We start from the raw sequence: 15,905 nt of genomic DNA, 5'->3' as shown, positions 1-15,905 counted from the left end.
AACAAGAGAGTTCCAGAAAAACATCTTCTTTATTGACTACACTGAAGCCTTTGAGTCTGTGGATCACAACAAACTGTGTAAAATTTTGAAAGAGATGGGAATACCAGACCACCTGACCTGCCTCTTGAGAAATCTGTATGCAGGTCAAGAAGCAACAGTTAGAACTGGACATAGAACAACAGACTGGTTCAAAATTGGGAAAGGAGTACGTCAAGGATGTATATTGTCACCCTGCTTGTTTAACTTATGTGCAGAGTACCTCATGCAAAATGCCAGACTGGATGAAGCACAAGCTGGAATCAAGATTGCTGGGAGAAATACCAATAAATTCAGGTACGCAGATGACACCACCCTTATGGCAGAAAGCAAAGAGGAACTGAAGAGCCTCTTGATGAAGGCGAAAGAGGAGAATGAAAAAGCTGACTTAAAATCCAACATTCAAAAAAAGAAGATCATGGCATCCAGTCACATCACTTCATGGCAAATAGATGGGGAAACAATGGAAACAGTGACAGACTTTATTTTCTTGGGCTCCAAAATTACTGAGATGATGACTGCAGTCATGAAATTAAAAAAACGCTTGCTCCTTGGAAGAAAAACTATGACCAATCTAGACAGCATATTAAAAAGCAGAGACATTACTTTGCCAAAAAAGGTCTGTCTAGTCAAAGCTATGGTTTTTCCAGTAGTCATGTATGGATGTGAGAGTTGGACCATAAAGAAAGCTGAGCACTGAAGAATTGATGCTTTTGAACGGTGGTGTTGGAGAAGACTCTTTGAGAGTCCCTTGGACTGCCTGGAGATCAAACCAGTCAGTCCTAAATTAAATGAGTCCTGAATATTGATTGGAAGGACTGATGTTGAAGCTGAAGCTCCGATACTTTGGCCACCTGTTGGGAAGAACTGACTCATTGGAAAAGACCCTGATGCTGAGAAAGATCGAAGGCAGGAGAAGAAGGGGGTGACAGAGGATGAGATGGTTGGATGGCATCACCGACTCTACGGACCTGAATTTGAGCTACTCCAGGAGTTGGTGATGGACAGGGAAGCCTGTCATGCTGCAGTCCATGGGGTCGCAAAGAATCGGACACGACTGAGGGACTGATCTTCTTTACGACTGATGTTCTTTACGTGACTGGATCTTCTTTACCTGTTGTCTTTTTCATATTTTGGTCATAAAAAAAGATAAAGCTGTTGGTTTATTTCGTATTTTTATTTACTTCTCTACACTGTGAACTCTGTGTCTTCTACTATGTTTTCAGCAACACGTCTTTTTCTGTTTGCTGCTTCTAATTGGATTATATATCTCATATGGTGTTACTTTTATTTCTACTTTGGGTTTTGCCAACTCATATTTCATCTCATTCTGTGGTCTTATTTTTCTTCTGACTTATTTCTTGTGAGGTCTGTTTCTTCCTCTTATTTTCAAAAATTGTTGGTATGTTAGACTTTAAAAAGTCATGGTGATATTTTTTAATCACAGTTTTTGTCTGTTCTTGACCATCTTTTTAGAGTTATTTTTCTGTGCTTGGCATTTGGCTTTTCTTACTGCTTTTCTTGCTTTTTTCTCATATCTTACATAGACCCTGTTTTATTTCTTTTTCATTAATACCCCTTTTCCAATGAGAGGTGTTTCTCTTGCATCATCTCTGTGGCTAGAGGTTGATAATGAGGGACCAAGCCCCACAGTTCTCCTTGAGCTATGAGCCTTTCCTTCTCAGATTAAAAAACTTCATTCACTACAGAGTATCTCACTGTAGAGAATCTCTTGTAACGGCCTCACTGTTTAGCTGCCCTCTTTGAATTAGGTTTATCTGTCTAAAATCTTCCATATTTCTAATTCTGCTTCTTGAGACCTCCTAGCAAGAAAATTCCTACCTTCTATCTTTGTTCTTGCGCCTGATACCAAATGGGGGTTTGTTGGTTTTACCTTTCAGTGTATGCTTGTTAACTTCAGAGAGCTGTGTAACCCATGGCACCTCTGTATTCTTGGGTATATTCCGGCAGGGTTGCTGAGCATCTGCTTTGATTTCCGCTACTTTGGGCAGTCTTTCTGATATTATGCTTTGACATTACAGTTGATTGTTTTATTTTAGTTCAGTTTGCATTAGGTTTCATGTTCCTTTTTTTGATCCTTTAGGACGGAGAGAGTACTGTCTTAACTTTGTGTTTAAAAATGGAAGTCTATAATTCTTTGTAAAATCTGTTTCTTGATTGATATGTGTCCTGTTGTATACATCAGAACATGTAATGATATAGCGATTTTTCTGAATGATATTTCACTGACAGTGTTTGGCAGTCATTCTATTTTATGTAGCAAACTCTGCCTTGGCCTAAGAACACTTCATATCAGATAATTCATTTTCATAAAATTCATTAGCCGTTGTTAATTATTAACAATTATGTATTGATTTCTCAATTGTAGTACAATAAAGGAGAGTTGACTGCACTTGTTCATCAGCTTCAAGAAAAAGACAAGTTAGTTACTGCTCTGAAGGAAGATGCTGCCACTATGAAGGATCGGTGTAAGCAGTTAACCCAGGTGAAGACATGCTTGTATTTAAGGGTTATACTTTCTGAATCAGAGGCAGTGAAGGATTTTAGAAATTATTTATAATTCCTCATTTATTTGTGTAATAAATTTACACCCAGTGAAAGTAATTTTCTTTTAGAATTTAAGTGGTGGAAATACCACTATTTCATGGTATTATATCCTATAGTCAAATTGTGAATTTAAAATAGCAGTACTTTTAGGTATACTAATTTCAGAATAATGGAAGTATTTGGACACTGGGAACATGTTTCAATTGGTTCTGACCTAGCATTATTCTATAGAAGCACAAAACTCAGTGTGATCTTGTTTAAATCCAATTTATTAGATAAATGTGAAACTCTTACATAGGTAGTTTTTAACCAGTGAAGTTCTTTAAACCCTTTTTACTCTTGAGAGGTTTAAAAAAAATCTTTTTAAAAAATGTAAAAGTACAGACTTCCATTTATAAAATATGTAAGTCTAAGGGAGGTAATATACAACATGGTGACTATAGTTATTAATACTGAATTTGTATATTTGAAAGTTGCTAGAAGAGTTATCACAAGAAAAAATTTGTAACTACCTGTGGTGATCATGTTAACTAGACTTATTGTGGTGATGATTTAGAAATAAATACAAGTAACGAATCATTATATACTCAAAACTAATGATATTCTGTGTCAGTTACATTTTAAAAGATCATGTAGACTGAGAAAGTAATTGAAATTCTGTAGTAAATGTAGTCTCATTTTTCCTGAAGTGCTTTTTCTCCTTTTAGGTGTTAAATACAGTAGAGTAAATTAAGTTCACTGTCATTTATGTAGCTACTTGATTACATTATGAGAATGGCCTCATTCGCATATAGAATCTTTTCTGTGAATTTGAGGTGAATAAAAGTCAATGGAAAACAGTCAGATTAAGATTAATCAGTTATGACTGCTAAAATAAGTATTTCTATAAGGTTAGAAACTATAATTTTCTGATTATTTTTAAAATTAGAAAAAGAATCTGTTTACTTTTGTGTAACTCATTGAGCTATATACTCAGATGCGCTGTGTGTACTTTTCTTAGATGTATTATGTACATCAGTGAAACAGTTTGCACATGTGAATAAACTCATGCTAATGGGCAGCTCTTAGTTAAATGAAAATCTTAAAGTTTATCAAGCAGTTTCTTAGAACAGAGGAAATGGACTGAGCATACCTGCAGGTAATATTACAGTTGCTTGGCTTCCTTGCATTCTAGTAATATTTCTTGTAGGGGTTCATAATACTTGCAACACAGAAGGAAATCGCTCTTTTAATGTTTGACTTGGGGAGATAATAAAACTTTCTGAGTTGTACTTTCCCTATTCTGCTATAAACATATCCTTATCTCTTCCTATAGGAAAGAGACTTTTCTCTTCTTGACGATTTTTTTCCCCTGGGGCCCTTTTCTGTACTCCAGAAGAGAGCTGGTACCTGGAAATAATGAAGAATTAACTGGTTTGCTTTGAAAATGTTCTTTTTTATAATCAAGTTAGATGTAGGATTTAATCCCACATTCAGCTCTTTAACTGTTAGACCAAAAGTACATTTGAAATACGAGCAAACAGAGCAGCCAAGTGTTTATGAGGGGAATTGGTATAAGAGCAGGTAAGATGTAGAAGACAATTTTTTTTTAAACCTTTGACCTTGGTTTTTAAGCAGGTACTTATTTCAGAATTCATGATTGTTTTGCTGACATCTTTTTTGCTGATGTTAAATATGTTTTCTTAGTAAAACCTTGTTCTTATTTTTTTAAGTAACTTATTTTTTTTTTTTTTCTGATTACTCATCTAGGAAATGATGACAGAAAAAGAAAGAAGCAGTGTGGTTATAGCAAGGATGAAAGATCGAATTGGAACATTAGAAAAGGAACATAATGTGTTTCAAAACAAAATGCATGTCAGTTATCAAGAAACTCAACAGATGCAGATGAAGGTATATTTTTGTTCTTTGAAAAGTAAAGTGAAAGTAAAGTTAGAATGTAATGTTTTATCCCACATTCTTTGAATTCAAAATTAAATAGTTGTATTCATTTTATTAGCAAACTTAAGTGCCCTGGGCTGGCTTTGACATAAATGGTTAATTAAACTGACTCCCTCTCCTTAAGTAAGCCACTTTTTTAGGTGGGGAGGCTGGAAGCTGTCAAGTAAATACTCTGTTACAATAGAGGTAAGCATCTGGTGCTTTGAAACAATGGAGATGAGAGGTGGGGAACAGGAGTGTTAGGGAAGACTTGTTAGCAATGATAAACAGACTTTGTTGATTCTTTGGAAACAATTAGGCATTGTCAGGAAAGAGTGAAGGAATGGGCACTGGGTATAAGGCTTGTCAACCCAGTGAAATTCCTTCCCATCCTGAGAGATTGGTGGTTCAGTAGGTCTCTTTGGGGGCCCAGTATTGAGCTTTTTAATGAGTGCACTCTAGGTATTTTTGATATAGGTTGTCTAGAGATAACAGCTTATGAGAAATACAGTAATAGTTGTGGTATTTAGCATTCGGGGCTGGAATGAAGAGATCTAGAGAAATAAATAAAGGTCTTGTATACCTGAAGACATGTCAACAGATATGAATTTGAGCAAACTCCAGGAGATAGTGAAGAACAGGGGAGCCTGGTGTGCTGCAGTCCATGGGTTCGCTAAGAGCTGTACAGACTTAGCAACTGAGCAACGTACCTGAAGACTGGTGGGCCAGTGAAGGAGTTTAAGCAACCCAGCAGTGTGTTTATAGTATTTTAAATTACTACTCTGACATAGTATGGAGAGTGATAGCAATGTGAAGAGTGGAACAAGAGATAGTTGGAGGACTTTTGCCAGAATCCAAGTAAGAGAACAAAAACCTTAAGTCAAGACATTGATAATGAGGGCATTTATTTGATAAAAAAGAGGTAGTAGATAGGGCTTGGTGATGCAGTGGAGAAGAGGGGGAAAATGATAATGGTTTTAGCTTAAGTGACCTTCAGTTTCGTGTTCTTATTTTTGCCTGTTTTCTTTCAACACTTAAGAGGGTTCAGTGCTTACTGTCTATTTTTACAGTTTTAATCCATTTTCATGATTTCTGTTAGGTCTGGACCAGTGAGTTTTCGTTGTTTTCTTTCTTCTTCTCTTGTTTCCTCACCCTCCCTTCCATTGAAATATCATCTTTATTATTGATAAAAAGACTATTGAAGAATATGGTTTGGCTTGCTTGTCAAGTGGGCTTATAATACTCCCCTTAAATGAACCTTGTGGATCAATGATTTTTTTTTGAAATTGTTTCCATTGCCAGGTGATGCTTCAGTTTCTAAGTGCTTATTGTCACCTCAAAATTAACATGGGTGTAAAATCAAACTGTTGATTTTGGTCAGGTTGTTTTTATTTTCTTATGTTTTGAAGCATTATTATTATCCTTGAATCCTTTGAATTCTCTCTGCTTTGCTCAATCTACAACTTGTTTTAAAATCTTAAAGATACTTTATTTCTAGTTTTTCTTGTATTCAGTTTTTAGATATGACCTTAGTTTATTATTTCTTACTAGCATTATTACAACATTCTTTTTTATTTTTAGAGAAGGTAATTTATTTTTTTTTCTTTTTTAAGTTGATTGATTGCTTTACAATATTGGTTTGATTTCTGTCATACATCAACATGAATTGACCATAGATGTACATATGTCCCCTCCCTCTTGAATTTCCCTCCCACCTCCCATCCATTCTCTCCCCTCTAGGCTGTTACAGAGCCCCAGTTATAACATTCTTAAGAGGTCTCTTTTCCAATCTAATATATAATTAGCACAAGATTTTTATTTGTAAAATACTGCTTTGATAACATTAGTAGTCTGCTGAAAAATGAACAGTTCTTTACTGTTATCAGAATTCCAGTAGTATTTTCTGTGGAAATGCCACTAATAATGAAAAAAAAGTGAATGAATCTCTTCTCAGGTTCTTAACCCATCCACTACTTTGATGCTTTAATTTGGCTCAGTCCTCCATCTTCCCAGCCCCAGCCTTTTGAAATATTCTTTTCCATTAACCAGATTATTGAAGAACTGATTTTTCCTGACCTCGTGTGATCTTTTTACCTCTTAATTCTGACTTACATTCATTTGAAAAGTAGTCGGATAGCTGTAGCAATATCTTTTACTTAAGGTTAAGGGTTTTGAAGTGATTATTTCTTTTTTTGAACTTGATTGCTTACAGAGGTCAAGATATAGTTTATATGTGATAAGTTTTCTGAGAATTAGCAACATATACTTTTTCTTCCTCTTAATTGAATAGGTTTACTAAAAATTATTAAGAGTTTTTCACATACTAAAGTGAGGATGTGGGAATGTAAGTTTCAGTGTTTTTTGTCTTTTGATTCTATAATTCTGAAATAAAAAACTAGAAGCCAGACATTTTAGCAGGTAGATTTTTGTATAGTGAATTTGCCGTCTATTTGGATATGGCTCAATTTGTAACTTAATGTAAATGTTTCAAACATATTTTCGGTCTTTAAACTTTTGATTACTAAAACCTTTTATTAAAATATTGCTAACTTAATTGACATATTCTAGGATCAATACAGTTTCAGTTCTATATGATTCTTGTGTAGGAACAATTTCTAAACATATCTTTCAGTTCTAAAACAGCATCTTAGGTATTTATTTTGCATATGATAGCAGCCAGCCTTTACTTGCTTTCTTGAATGCTATGACAACTTATATTTACTTTGTATTTGTCACTATCAAAAGGTATCCTTTAAATTTGCTTTTATTTATTTGAGAAGGATATCCAGACTTTATTGATGCTTTTTTACTTTTCATCATGATAAATTTCTTTGAGGTTAGCTCTGGCAGTTATTGTTTTCTAAATCTTATGTGTGTAAAATAATTTTAGTTCCAGCAAGTTCGTGAGCAGATGGAGGCAGAGATAGCTCACTTGAAGCAGGAAAATGGCATACTGAGAGATGCTGTCAGCAACACTACAAACCAACTAGAAAGCAAGTATGTTCCCAAATGCTTTACTTTTAATAAAATGACAGTATTTTCATTGAATGGTAGAGTGTTTTCTTCAGTCACCAAAATGTGTTTGATAGTAATTGGTTAGACTTTTGCTTTTTACACTTGTTTTTAAAATGAATAAATTTTCAAAACCTATCCTCTTGCTTTTGAAGAACCTCTTCAGTTAAACTGTATGATAAATACTAGTGCCACCAGTGGAATAGCTTACAAATTTAAGAGACTGAATTAGCAAGTTTTAAACCTTCTATTTCCTTTAACAGTAGTTCTCAAACTTCATTATTCTGAAGGATATCTGGCATGTTAGCTACAAATCATATTCTTGAGTCTTATCCTTATAAGTTTATGATTTAGTGGCTCTGAGGTAGAGTCCTGGAATCTGCATGTTAAGACACATTCCTTGTGATAGTGATTTAGTTGGTCTGAGCCATACTTGAGCATGCAAGCATGCACAGTGCCATACTTTGAGAAACAGTCCTAGAGAAGACTAGTAGCATGCTTACACAGAATAACTATTCTGATTGGTTGATTCAGAACACTGATTTGAGAGTGATACTGTTGATTCATGCTCATGGTGTGTGGTTACCCATTTTTCTTGATTACTTTATGGTAATTTTAGTGTTTGTATTATTGTCATCAGAATGATTCAGAGATTATATTCAACCAAATTCTTTATTAGTAGACACTTAGAGCATTCGTTGTCATTTACCTATAAGTGGAATCACTAACTCAGCAAAACTGACATATTTTCTTTACTCATTTACATGTGTTTGTAATAATGGAAGGTTCATAATCCAGTTAACTGTTTTCAGGCAGTCTGCTGAACTAAACAAACTGCGCCAGGATTATGCTAGGTTGGTAAATGAGCTGACTGAGAAAACAGGAAAGCTACAGCAAGAGGAAGTCCAAAAGAAGAATGCTGAGCAAGCAGTTGCTCAGTTGAAGGTGAAACCTTACCTTTATTTATCATTTCATAAATAATGTGGCTTTTCGATCCAGTGACCTGAAAATGTATATAGCTTTTGAGAAATGTAGTTTGAGGCTTAATGGGCCTGTATAGAAACATGTACACTAATGAAAGAATTGAATACAGGCTTGAGTTTGAAGTTAAAGACTATTTGAAGATATGAAAATTGATATTAGCTGATTGACAGGCATAAACAGTAGAATTTCACCTTATGTGTGGAGGTGAGGGTCTGCATGTGTAAGACAAAAATCAAATTTTTAATAGGTAGTTAAAATCACCTTCAGCATCACTTATCAATAACTTGGATCTCTTAAGTAAGGTTAGTAGAGCCTATTTTTATTTCAGCATTGGAATAGATGATTTTCTGTTGCTTGAGCACGAGGCCAAGTAATACTCCAGTTGCTTTCACTTGAGCCATAGTAGAAAAAAAAATCACCCAGTTTCTTTAGACACCAGAATGGCACTTGATGCCATTAGATGCTTATGCTGAGAAGACATGCATGGGGTTGCTTAGGCTGACTGAGAGAGAGGAGTGGACTTATTTTTCTTGCACATTTTAGCCTGTGCATATTGAGAGAGTGATGAGTAGAATTGTCTGTTCCTCCTTGTACAGGGGAGAGGATTTGTTGAACAGTTCAGTTTCTATAAGTTAAATGTATTGGATAGATTCCTACCTAAGTCATCAATATAGATGATATACCTTAATACCAGTTCCAGAGTTCAGTTCAGTTCAGTTCATTCGCTCAGTCGTGTCCGACTCTTTGCTACCACATGAATCACAGCACGCCAGGCCTCCCTGTCCATCACCAACTCCCGGAGTTCACTCAAACTCATGTCCATTGAGTTGGTGATGCCATTCAGCCATCTCATCCTCTGTCGTCCCCTTCTCCTCCTGTCCCCAATCCCTCCCAGCATCAAAGTCTTTTCCAGTGAGTTAACTCTTCACATGAGGTGTCCAAAGTATTTCAGCTTTAGATCATTCCTTCCAAAGAACACCCAGGACTGATCTCCTTTAGAATGGACTGGTTGGATCTCCTTGCAGTCCAAGGGACTCTCAAGATTCTTCTCCAGAGCAGTAGAGGTTAAAAGAGCTCTGAGGATAACTGAATGTAGAAAGTAGCATAATTTTTGTTTTCTTGAAGTTTTCATGGGTCCCTGTGGGAGAGTGATATTGTTGTCCTATCTTTTATTAAATATTTGTCTTGCTAATATGTTTGCTGATGGCATTCTTAAATATGATGTTTGTGCTCTATGGATATGGATAAGTAGATTAATGACATTAAATATTATATTCATAATTGAAGTGTTGTGCCATACCTCAAAATAAGAATTTTAGGAACCTACTAAAATTTAGCAATGAAGATATCATCCTGTCTTTTGAAAAGCCTATCACCTGAAGGAAGACTATTGGAAAGTCATCATAGCTAAGTGGGTCAGATATATACATACCAGCAGCTGTATTGATCCACCAGCACAAATAAGGAGTTTCTGAAATCTCTAATCTGTAAATCCTGTATATTGGCGGGTAGAATGGCTGTGACTGATAATATTTGTGCATATTATCAGGCTGAGCACATCTGCCTATGTTATTAAAATGTGGGAGACTAGTGACTAGTTGTTGGAAGAAGCAGTTTAATGGCACAACAGTAAAGATAGAGGATGCTTTTTTTCTGTAAACTGAAATCCTGTGTTTGTGCTGACTTATCCTTTCCCCAGGTTCAACTTCAAGAAGCTGAGAGGAGGTGGGAAGAAGTCCAGAGCTATATCAGGAAGAGGACAGCAGAGCATGAAGCAGCTCAGCAAGGTAAGGGGAAGAAATATTCATATAAAGTTACTGTGTAATTCTGGGTAAAATTTCCTCCCCTCTCCATATGTGAAGAAAGTATAAATTGGCATTTTGGTTATAGCTCAATAAAAATAGCTTTTACACTTTGAATACTTTTATTTCTCTAACATTTCTTAGGGTTTTAAAAATAAGTCTCTACTGGTTTTGTCTGAGGTATTAAGTTGCAGGTAAAATTATAGTCCATAAACAGGGTAGCAGGAATCTATGTGTGTTCCATTTCTGTGGTTATTCTCTCTCATTCCATGATCAGTTCTTTATTTAATTTTTTTTTTCTAAGAAGGACTCATTCCTGTATTGTGAAGAGAAAAATGGTGAGAGCATTACCATTCCAAGTAGTTGACTGAAAGCTATCTACGTAATGCTAGCTTTCACTATTTATTCTTAATTTGATGAATTCATTTAGGAGATAATGGAGCTTGTAATAGTGTGTTTTATCTCTGTCCCCCTTCCTCCCATGAAAGTGGTGGTGAGCCTGTAGTAAAGTACAGTTCCAAAGACAAGAGTAGATCATACAGAGTTTTGGCTCTGTATTAGACCTTTGGTTTCCTCTGATATTTTTTACCCCTAGGCATTTCCCTTTGGTTCAATATTTAGATATATCTAAGATATTTGAAGGCTTTAAAAAATACATATGAAGTTTGTTGTTATGTTGAGTATGTTAGCTTATTTTTAATTAGTATGTTATATTTCATCAACAAAGCATTAGATTTTAACAGTAGTACGACTGTAACTAAGTGTTGAGTCAAGATAAATAAAAGTCCAATTCTTGAGCAATATTTTTAATTTCCTGAAGTTAACTATTGCTATATATATAATATACACACACACACACACATAGATACATATGGTGTATATATGATGATTTGTTTACTTTGCTGCCTAGGGTCTTAGTTGCACATGCGGGACCTTCCTTGCATCATGTGGGGTCTTTCTGTTGCAATACACACACTAGTTGTGGTGTGCAGGCTTCAGCAGTTGTGCTGCTCTGTGGTATGCTATGTGGGGTCTTAGTTCCCCCACCAGGGATTGAACTTGCATCCCTTGCATTGCAAGGTGGACTCTTAACCCCTGGACCACTAGGGAAGTGGTCCTTTATATTTTTAGTTTGCTTGATCTTTGTTTTATTGTTTCAAATTTTACCTAAGGTTAAACTCCTTAACATCTCTGCTTCCCCCAGCCTCTCAACATGTTAGATACTGGTGAAACTATCAGTTTTTCCCGAGGCTATGCCTTTGGAGTCCTCTTTCTTTCTGCTCTAGTACTTGTTGCTTTCTAGGTTGACCCTGAGCTGTCTTCTGAGACTTCCTTTAGTCTGTTTACTCTGTTTTCTGGATCCTATGTCATTGCCGTCTTTTTTGCTTTCCTCCCTCATTTAATAGTATATCTTTTAGGTGCTCTATAAGAGTATACCTCAAGGTACATACCTCGAGGCTTTGAGTATCTGAAAATGTTTTTAGTCTTTCTACTTTAATGCTTAATGGGTAGTTTGGATGTGGAGTTCTAGGTTGGAAATAGTTTTCCCCAGAGAATTTTGAAGGTATTAATTTGGTGTTTTAACTTCGCCTAATTTGGTAAAAAATATGCTCTCCTGATTCTAATCCTGGATGTTACCATTACATGTTTAATTTTCAGAAGTTCTTTCTTGAGTTGTGTTCCATTCTATTATTAGTGTCTTGTTAAAGAAATGACATTATCTTTTCTTAAAACTATGTAACACACTCATATATACATTTTTTCCTCTCTGTTTGCCTCTCTTTCCTTGGTGGTAGTGTGGTATGTTTTTATTTGTTTGTTTTTTCCTCCCCTGTTTTAGAATTATTTGTCTTATAGAATGAGGAGGCAACTCTCATGAGTTTCTGTTTTCTTGAGCTTTTACTTGACCCTTCCTCATCTTTGCCAAGTCAGTGATCATCTCTCCATTTATTTTATCTTAATTTCTTGTGATTTGGAGTTATATTTATTTTCTAATTGCATCAAAGACTGTTTTTGTTTCTCATTTTCTTATTTTGGGATTATTGCTAAGAATGGAAGTAGGCAGAAAAGTCTTAATTACTTCATCTTACACCAGGATGTTTGTCAGCTTTCAGCATCTTTCTCTGTTCTCCAGGTATGAGAGTACGAGGAATTGACAAGAAACTCACTGAATAACTTACTTAAACATCTTTGGGGAAATTAAGACTATTTTCAAGAAATGATATAGCAGTTCTAAACATTCATGTACTGTTCAGTTAACACATTTATTAGTTATGTATTTTGTGTCAAGCCTTGGGCACAGCTCTGGATATAGAGAAAAGGCAATCTCTGATCTCAAAAAGCTCACTCTTTGGGAGAAGAGGTGAATTAGTACACTGTGGCAGGTGCTGTGAAAAAGGTAAGCATAGGCTGTTCAGGGGAGCCATATACAGGTGGGAAAGCACAGGAGAGATTCAAAAGGGAAATAGTCCAGGGGAGGTAAGCCTCCTCTAAAGATGAGTAGCAGTAACCAGGCAAAGGAAGAGACCTTTGTAAAATGCAATGTTTTGTTAGATCTACAGAGTAAATTTGTGGCCAAAGAAAATGAAGTACAGAGTCTGCATAGTAAGCTTACAGATACCTTGGTATCAAAACAACAGTTGGAGCAAAGACTAATGCAGTTAATGGAATCGGAGCAAAAAAGGGTGAACAAAGAAGAGTCTCTACAAATGCAAGTTCAGGTATCTAATTTTCCCTCTTTAAAAAATAAGAAGGATTGGCAGTGGTTGGATGTGTCTTGTGTAGGAGAGAGAGGATAGCCTTCTTTATCTTAACTTTGGAGTGGGGATGAAAAATTTGAATTTAATCTTTGAGCAGTTGTCACGATATGGTCTGAATATGTGCTCAAAGATGCCTTTACCCACAGTCTTATGCTTTTTGTATTAGATTAGGAACAGTATAATGTATTCTTAATTTCTGCTTTATAAATTAGCTCTGAGAATAGAATGCCTCATCATTGTTATTTAAAATGGTGCCTTTTGGAATCTTAAGAGTACCTTTAAAAGATAAACAGATGTACCTGTAACTCATTTTGTTCATATACATTGGCATTTTTAATAGCACACTTCTTCCCTCTCCTTTTTGGTTTTTGAAAGGATATTTTGGAGCAGAATGAGGCATTGAAAGCTCAAATTCAACAATTCCATTCCCAGATAGCAGCCCAGGTAACTGTGCTTTCTTATTGCTTGTCATTACTAATAGCTTCCTAGCTGTGTAAATAATTTGAGTGCCTGTTCAATGCCATGCACTGGATTAGTAGTTGGGTGACTAGTCAGTGAATCAGCTGGCGGTAAGTGCTCTGATAATTACATTTAGTGCTGTGAGAGAACAGCATGAAAGAGATCCAAATCTGACTAATGGGAAGATGGGTTAGAGAGTTTTTAACCTTAGGAGGGAAAAAAATGTCCACCATCCTGTCACAAAAAAGGAGGAATTGGCCAAACGGTGTCAAGAATAACAGTTTATATATTAAAAGTATTCATTAAATATTCACTAAACCTGTTGTTCTTTGGCATCATTGTCGTGTAACATGATAGGTAGGTAGGTAGATACAGATACATAGCCTTTAGAATATAAATAGTATAACATTAAGAAGAGAAGAAATTTTTAAATACTTAACTTGTTAGCTTGTTTCCATAATATACATACTGTGAATTTCAATTTCAGTTTTTCAACTTAAAATTCTAAAAATTGTTTGTAGGAAAAGTAATAGAACAGAAGTACTTTTCTGTGCGAAAAGAAGTTCAAACATTAAAAGCTTATTTTTAAGGTTCAGGCAAGTTGAAAATCCCAAAACTGCAAACAGGTTTTTTTTTTTTTTTTCCTAATTGTTTTCTTTGTAGGAACTATTGTGTAAAATTAATTGAGAAAGAATTACATAGGTGTTTGTGTGTATATGAATGTTTGTGTGTATGTAAATTATTAACTCAAATTGGATTGAGATCTTAAGTTATAGCTGAGAGGTAGTTCTAGAAGATTTATCAGAAATTAAATACTTTGAAAAGTAGAGATGAACATGGGCTTTATCAAATGACTTGTTAAACTTAATCATGAATGGTATCATTTCATCACTAGAAATTTTTATTAAGGAGAAGCTCATAAATGAAAAATAGCCTTTGCTGCTTTTTTTTTTCCTGTGCATGTGTTGCTTGTCAGTTAAATAGTTTTCAGGCCTGCCAACTTATTTCATTAGAAATGTCTTATGATGCTAATTCCCTAATACTGGAAGCTGTTGATCAAATTTACTTTCAGAATAATAGCTGTTATTTAGTGAACATTCATCATGAGCCAACTACTTCCTTAACTTTATATACATTTATTTCTTTTAATTTTTAAAGCCCTATTGTGACGATTATTGTACAGCTTTTGAACTTTCTCTTAAAGGCTTTTATGTTGACACTGTTTTTCTTTCTTAGACCTCTGCTTCAGCTCTAGCAGAAGAATTACATAAAGTGTAAGCCTGCCTTTCTATATTTCTCTTAAAATTGCTTAGCCATCACTAACTTATATCTGTTAGATTCTATACTTATGATTGATTTTATGTTCTAGCTTGTTCAAAAATTACTCTCAACTAGATTTGGAACAACTTTAGCTCTTCTACCCCTATGCATTGTGTATTCTGTGTTTTTATGTCTTTGTCATAAAGAGTTGGAAAAACTCTTTCCTTTGGGCTTAGCAGTTATGTGGAAGATATCACTGTGATTTGAGATTAGTGGAAGTTAGTTTTTGTATCTAATAAGTAGTTACAGCTACTCTGTATCTAACTATGAAGTGGTTAGATGGCATCATTGACTCAATGGACCTAAGTTTGAGCAAACTCCGGGAGATAGTGAAGGACAGGGAAGCCTGGCGTGCTGCAGTCCATGGGGTCGCAAAGAGTTGGACATGACTGAGCTATTGAACAACAACAATCTAACAATATGGTGATATGCTGAAAATAAAATTCTTTTTTTGTTATGTATTGCATAATTTGTATAGACATGGATCAGATAAGTTCAGAAGACCTGAAAAATGTTTTTGACATTACCAGGCTTGTGAGCTTAAATTATTAACTTCTTTGACTTCAAGTTTTAAAATAGGGGTATGTATTTTATGAAGTTGTAGTAATGCATGTGACCGTTAACTACTAACTGAAAGGGTCTATAGAGATTGAAGGTACAGTTATATGAAAATTTACTTAAGTAAGGTTGATTGTACTTGAGGCTTCTAATCCTTTAATTTGTGACTTGACTTCTAAATGTTCATTGAATGTACAAATCTATTTCCTTTTAAAGGATTGCAGAAAAGGATAAGCAGATAAAACAAACTGAAGATTCTTTAGCAAATGAGCATGATCATTTAGCAAGTAAAGAGGAGGAACTTAAGGTATAGTACTTCTTAAAAATTGCTACAGTACTTCATAGGCATTGAATTATCCTGATCCTGTCATCAGTACAAATGTCTATGAAGCCTGGAAAATACTCGAGAATTCATTTGGAAATTGTCTCTTTTTTAAACTACAAGATCCTCTTCAGCCCTCTAAGAGGAGAAGTTCAAAGGCCTTTTCTT

The 15,905-nt window shown here is 35.1% G+C and overlaps 1 protein-coding gene across 5 annotated transcripts in view; it reads left to right on the top strand.

Annotated features, from left to right (window-relative positions):
- The window catches only part of KTN1 (kinectin 1), a 105,800-nt gene that overhangs the window by 39,274 nt on the left and 50,621 nt on the right, over positions 1-15,905 (top strand). For all 5 annotated transcript variants that reach the window (XM_018054109.1, XM_018054105.1, XM_018054108.1 and 2 more), the window contains exons 6-14: positions 2,426-2,542; positions 4,354-4,494; positions 7,412-7,518; positions 8,346-8,478; positions 10,217-10,304; positions 12,873-13,039; positions 13,454-13,522; positions 14,774-14,811; positions 15,632-15,722. In XM_018054109.1, coding sequence (XP_017909598.1) covers positions 2,426-2,542; positions 4,354-4,494; positions 7,412-7,518; positions 8,346-8,478; positions 10,217-10,304; positions 12,873-13,039; positions 13,454-13,522; positions 14,774-14,811; positions 15,632-15,722 — 951 coding nt within the window. The remainder of the gene's footprint in view (positions 1-2,425; positions 2,543-4,353; positions 4,495-7,411; positions 7,519-8,345; positions 8,479-10,216; positions 10,305-12,872; positions 13,040-13,453; positions 13,523-14,773; positions 14,812-15,631; positions 15,723-15,905) is intronic.

This window comes from Capra hircus, chromosome 10 (assembly GCF_001704415.2).
Source record: "Capra hircus breed San Clemente chromosome 10, ASM170441v1, whole genome shotgun sequence".
Taxonomy (NCBI): Eukaryota; Metazoa; Chordata; class Mammalia; order Artiodactyla; family Bovidae; genus Capra; species Capra hircus.
This window is presented reverse-complemented; position numbering and strand designations above follow the sequence as displayed.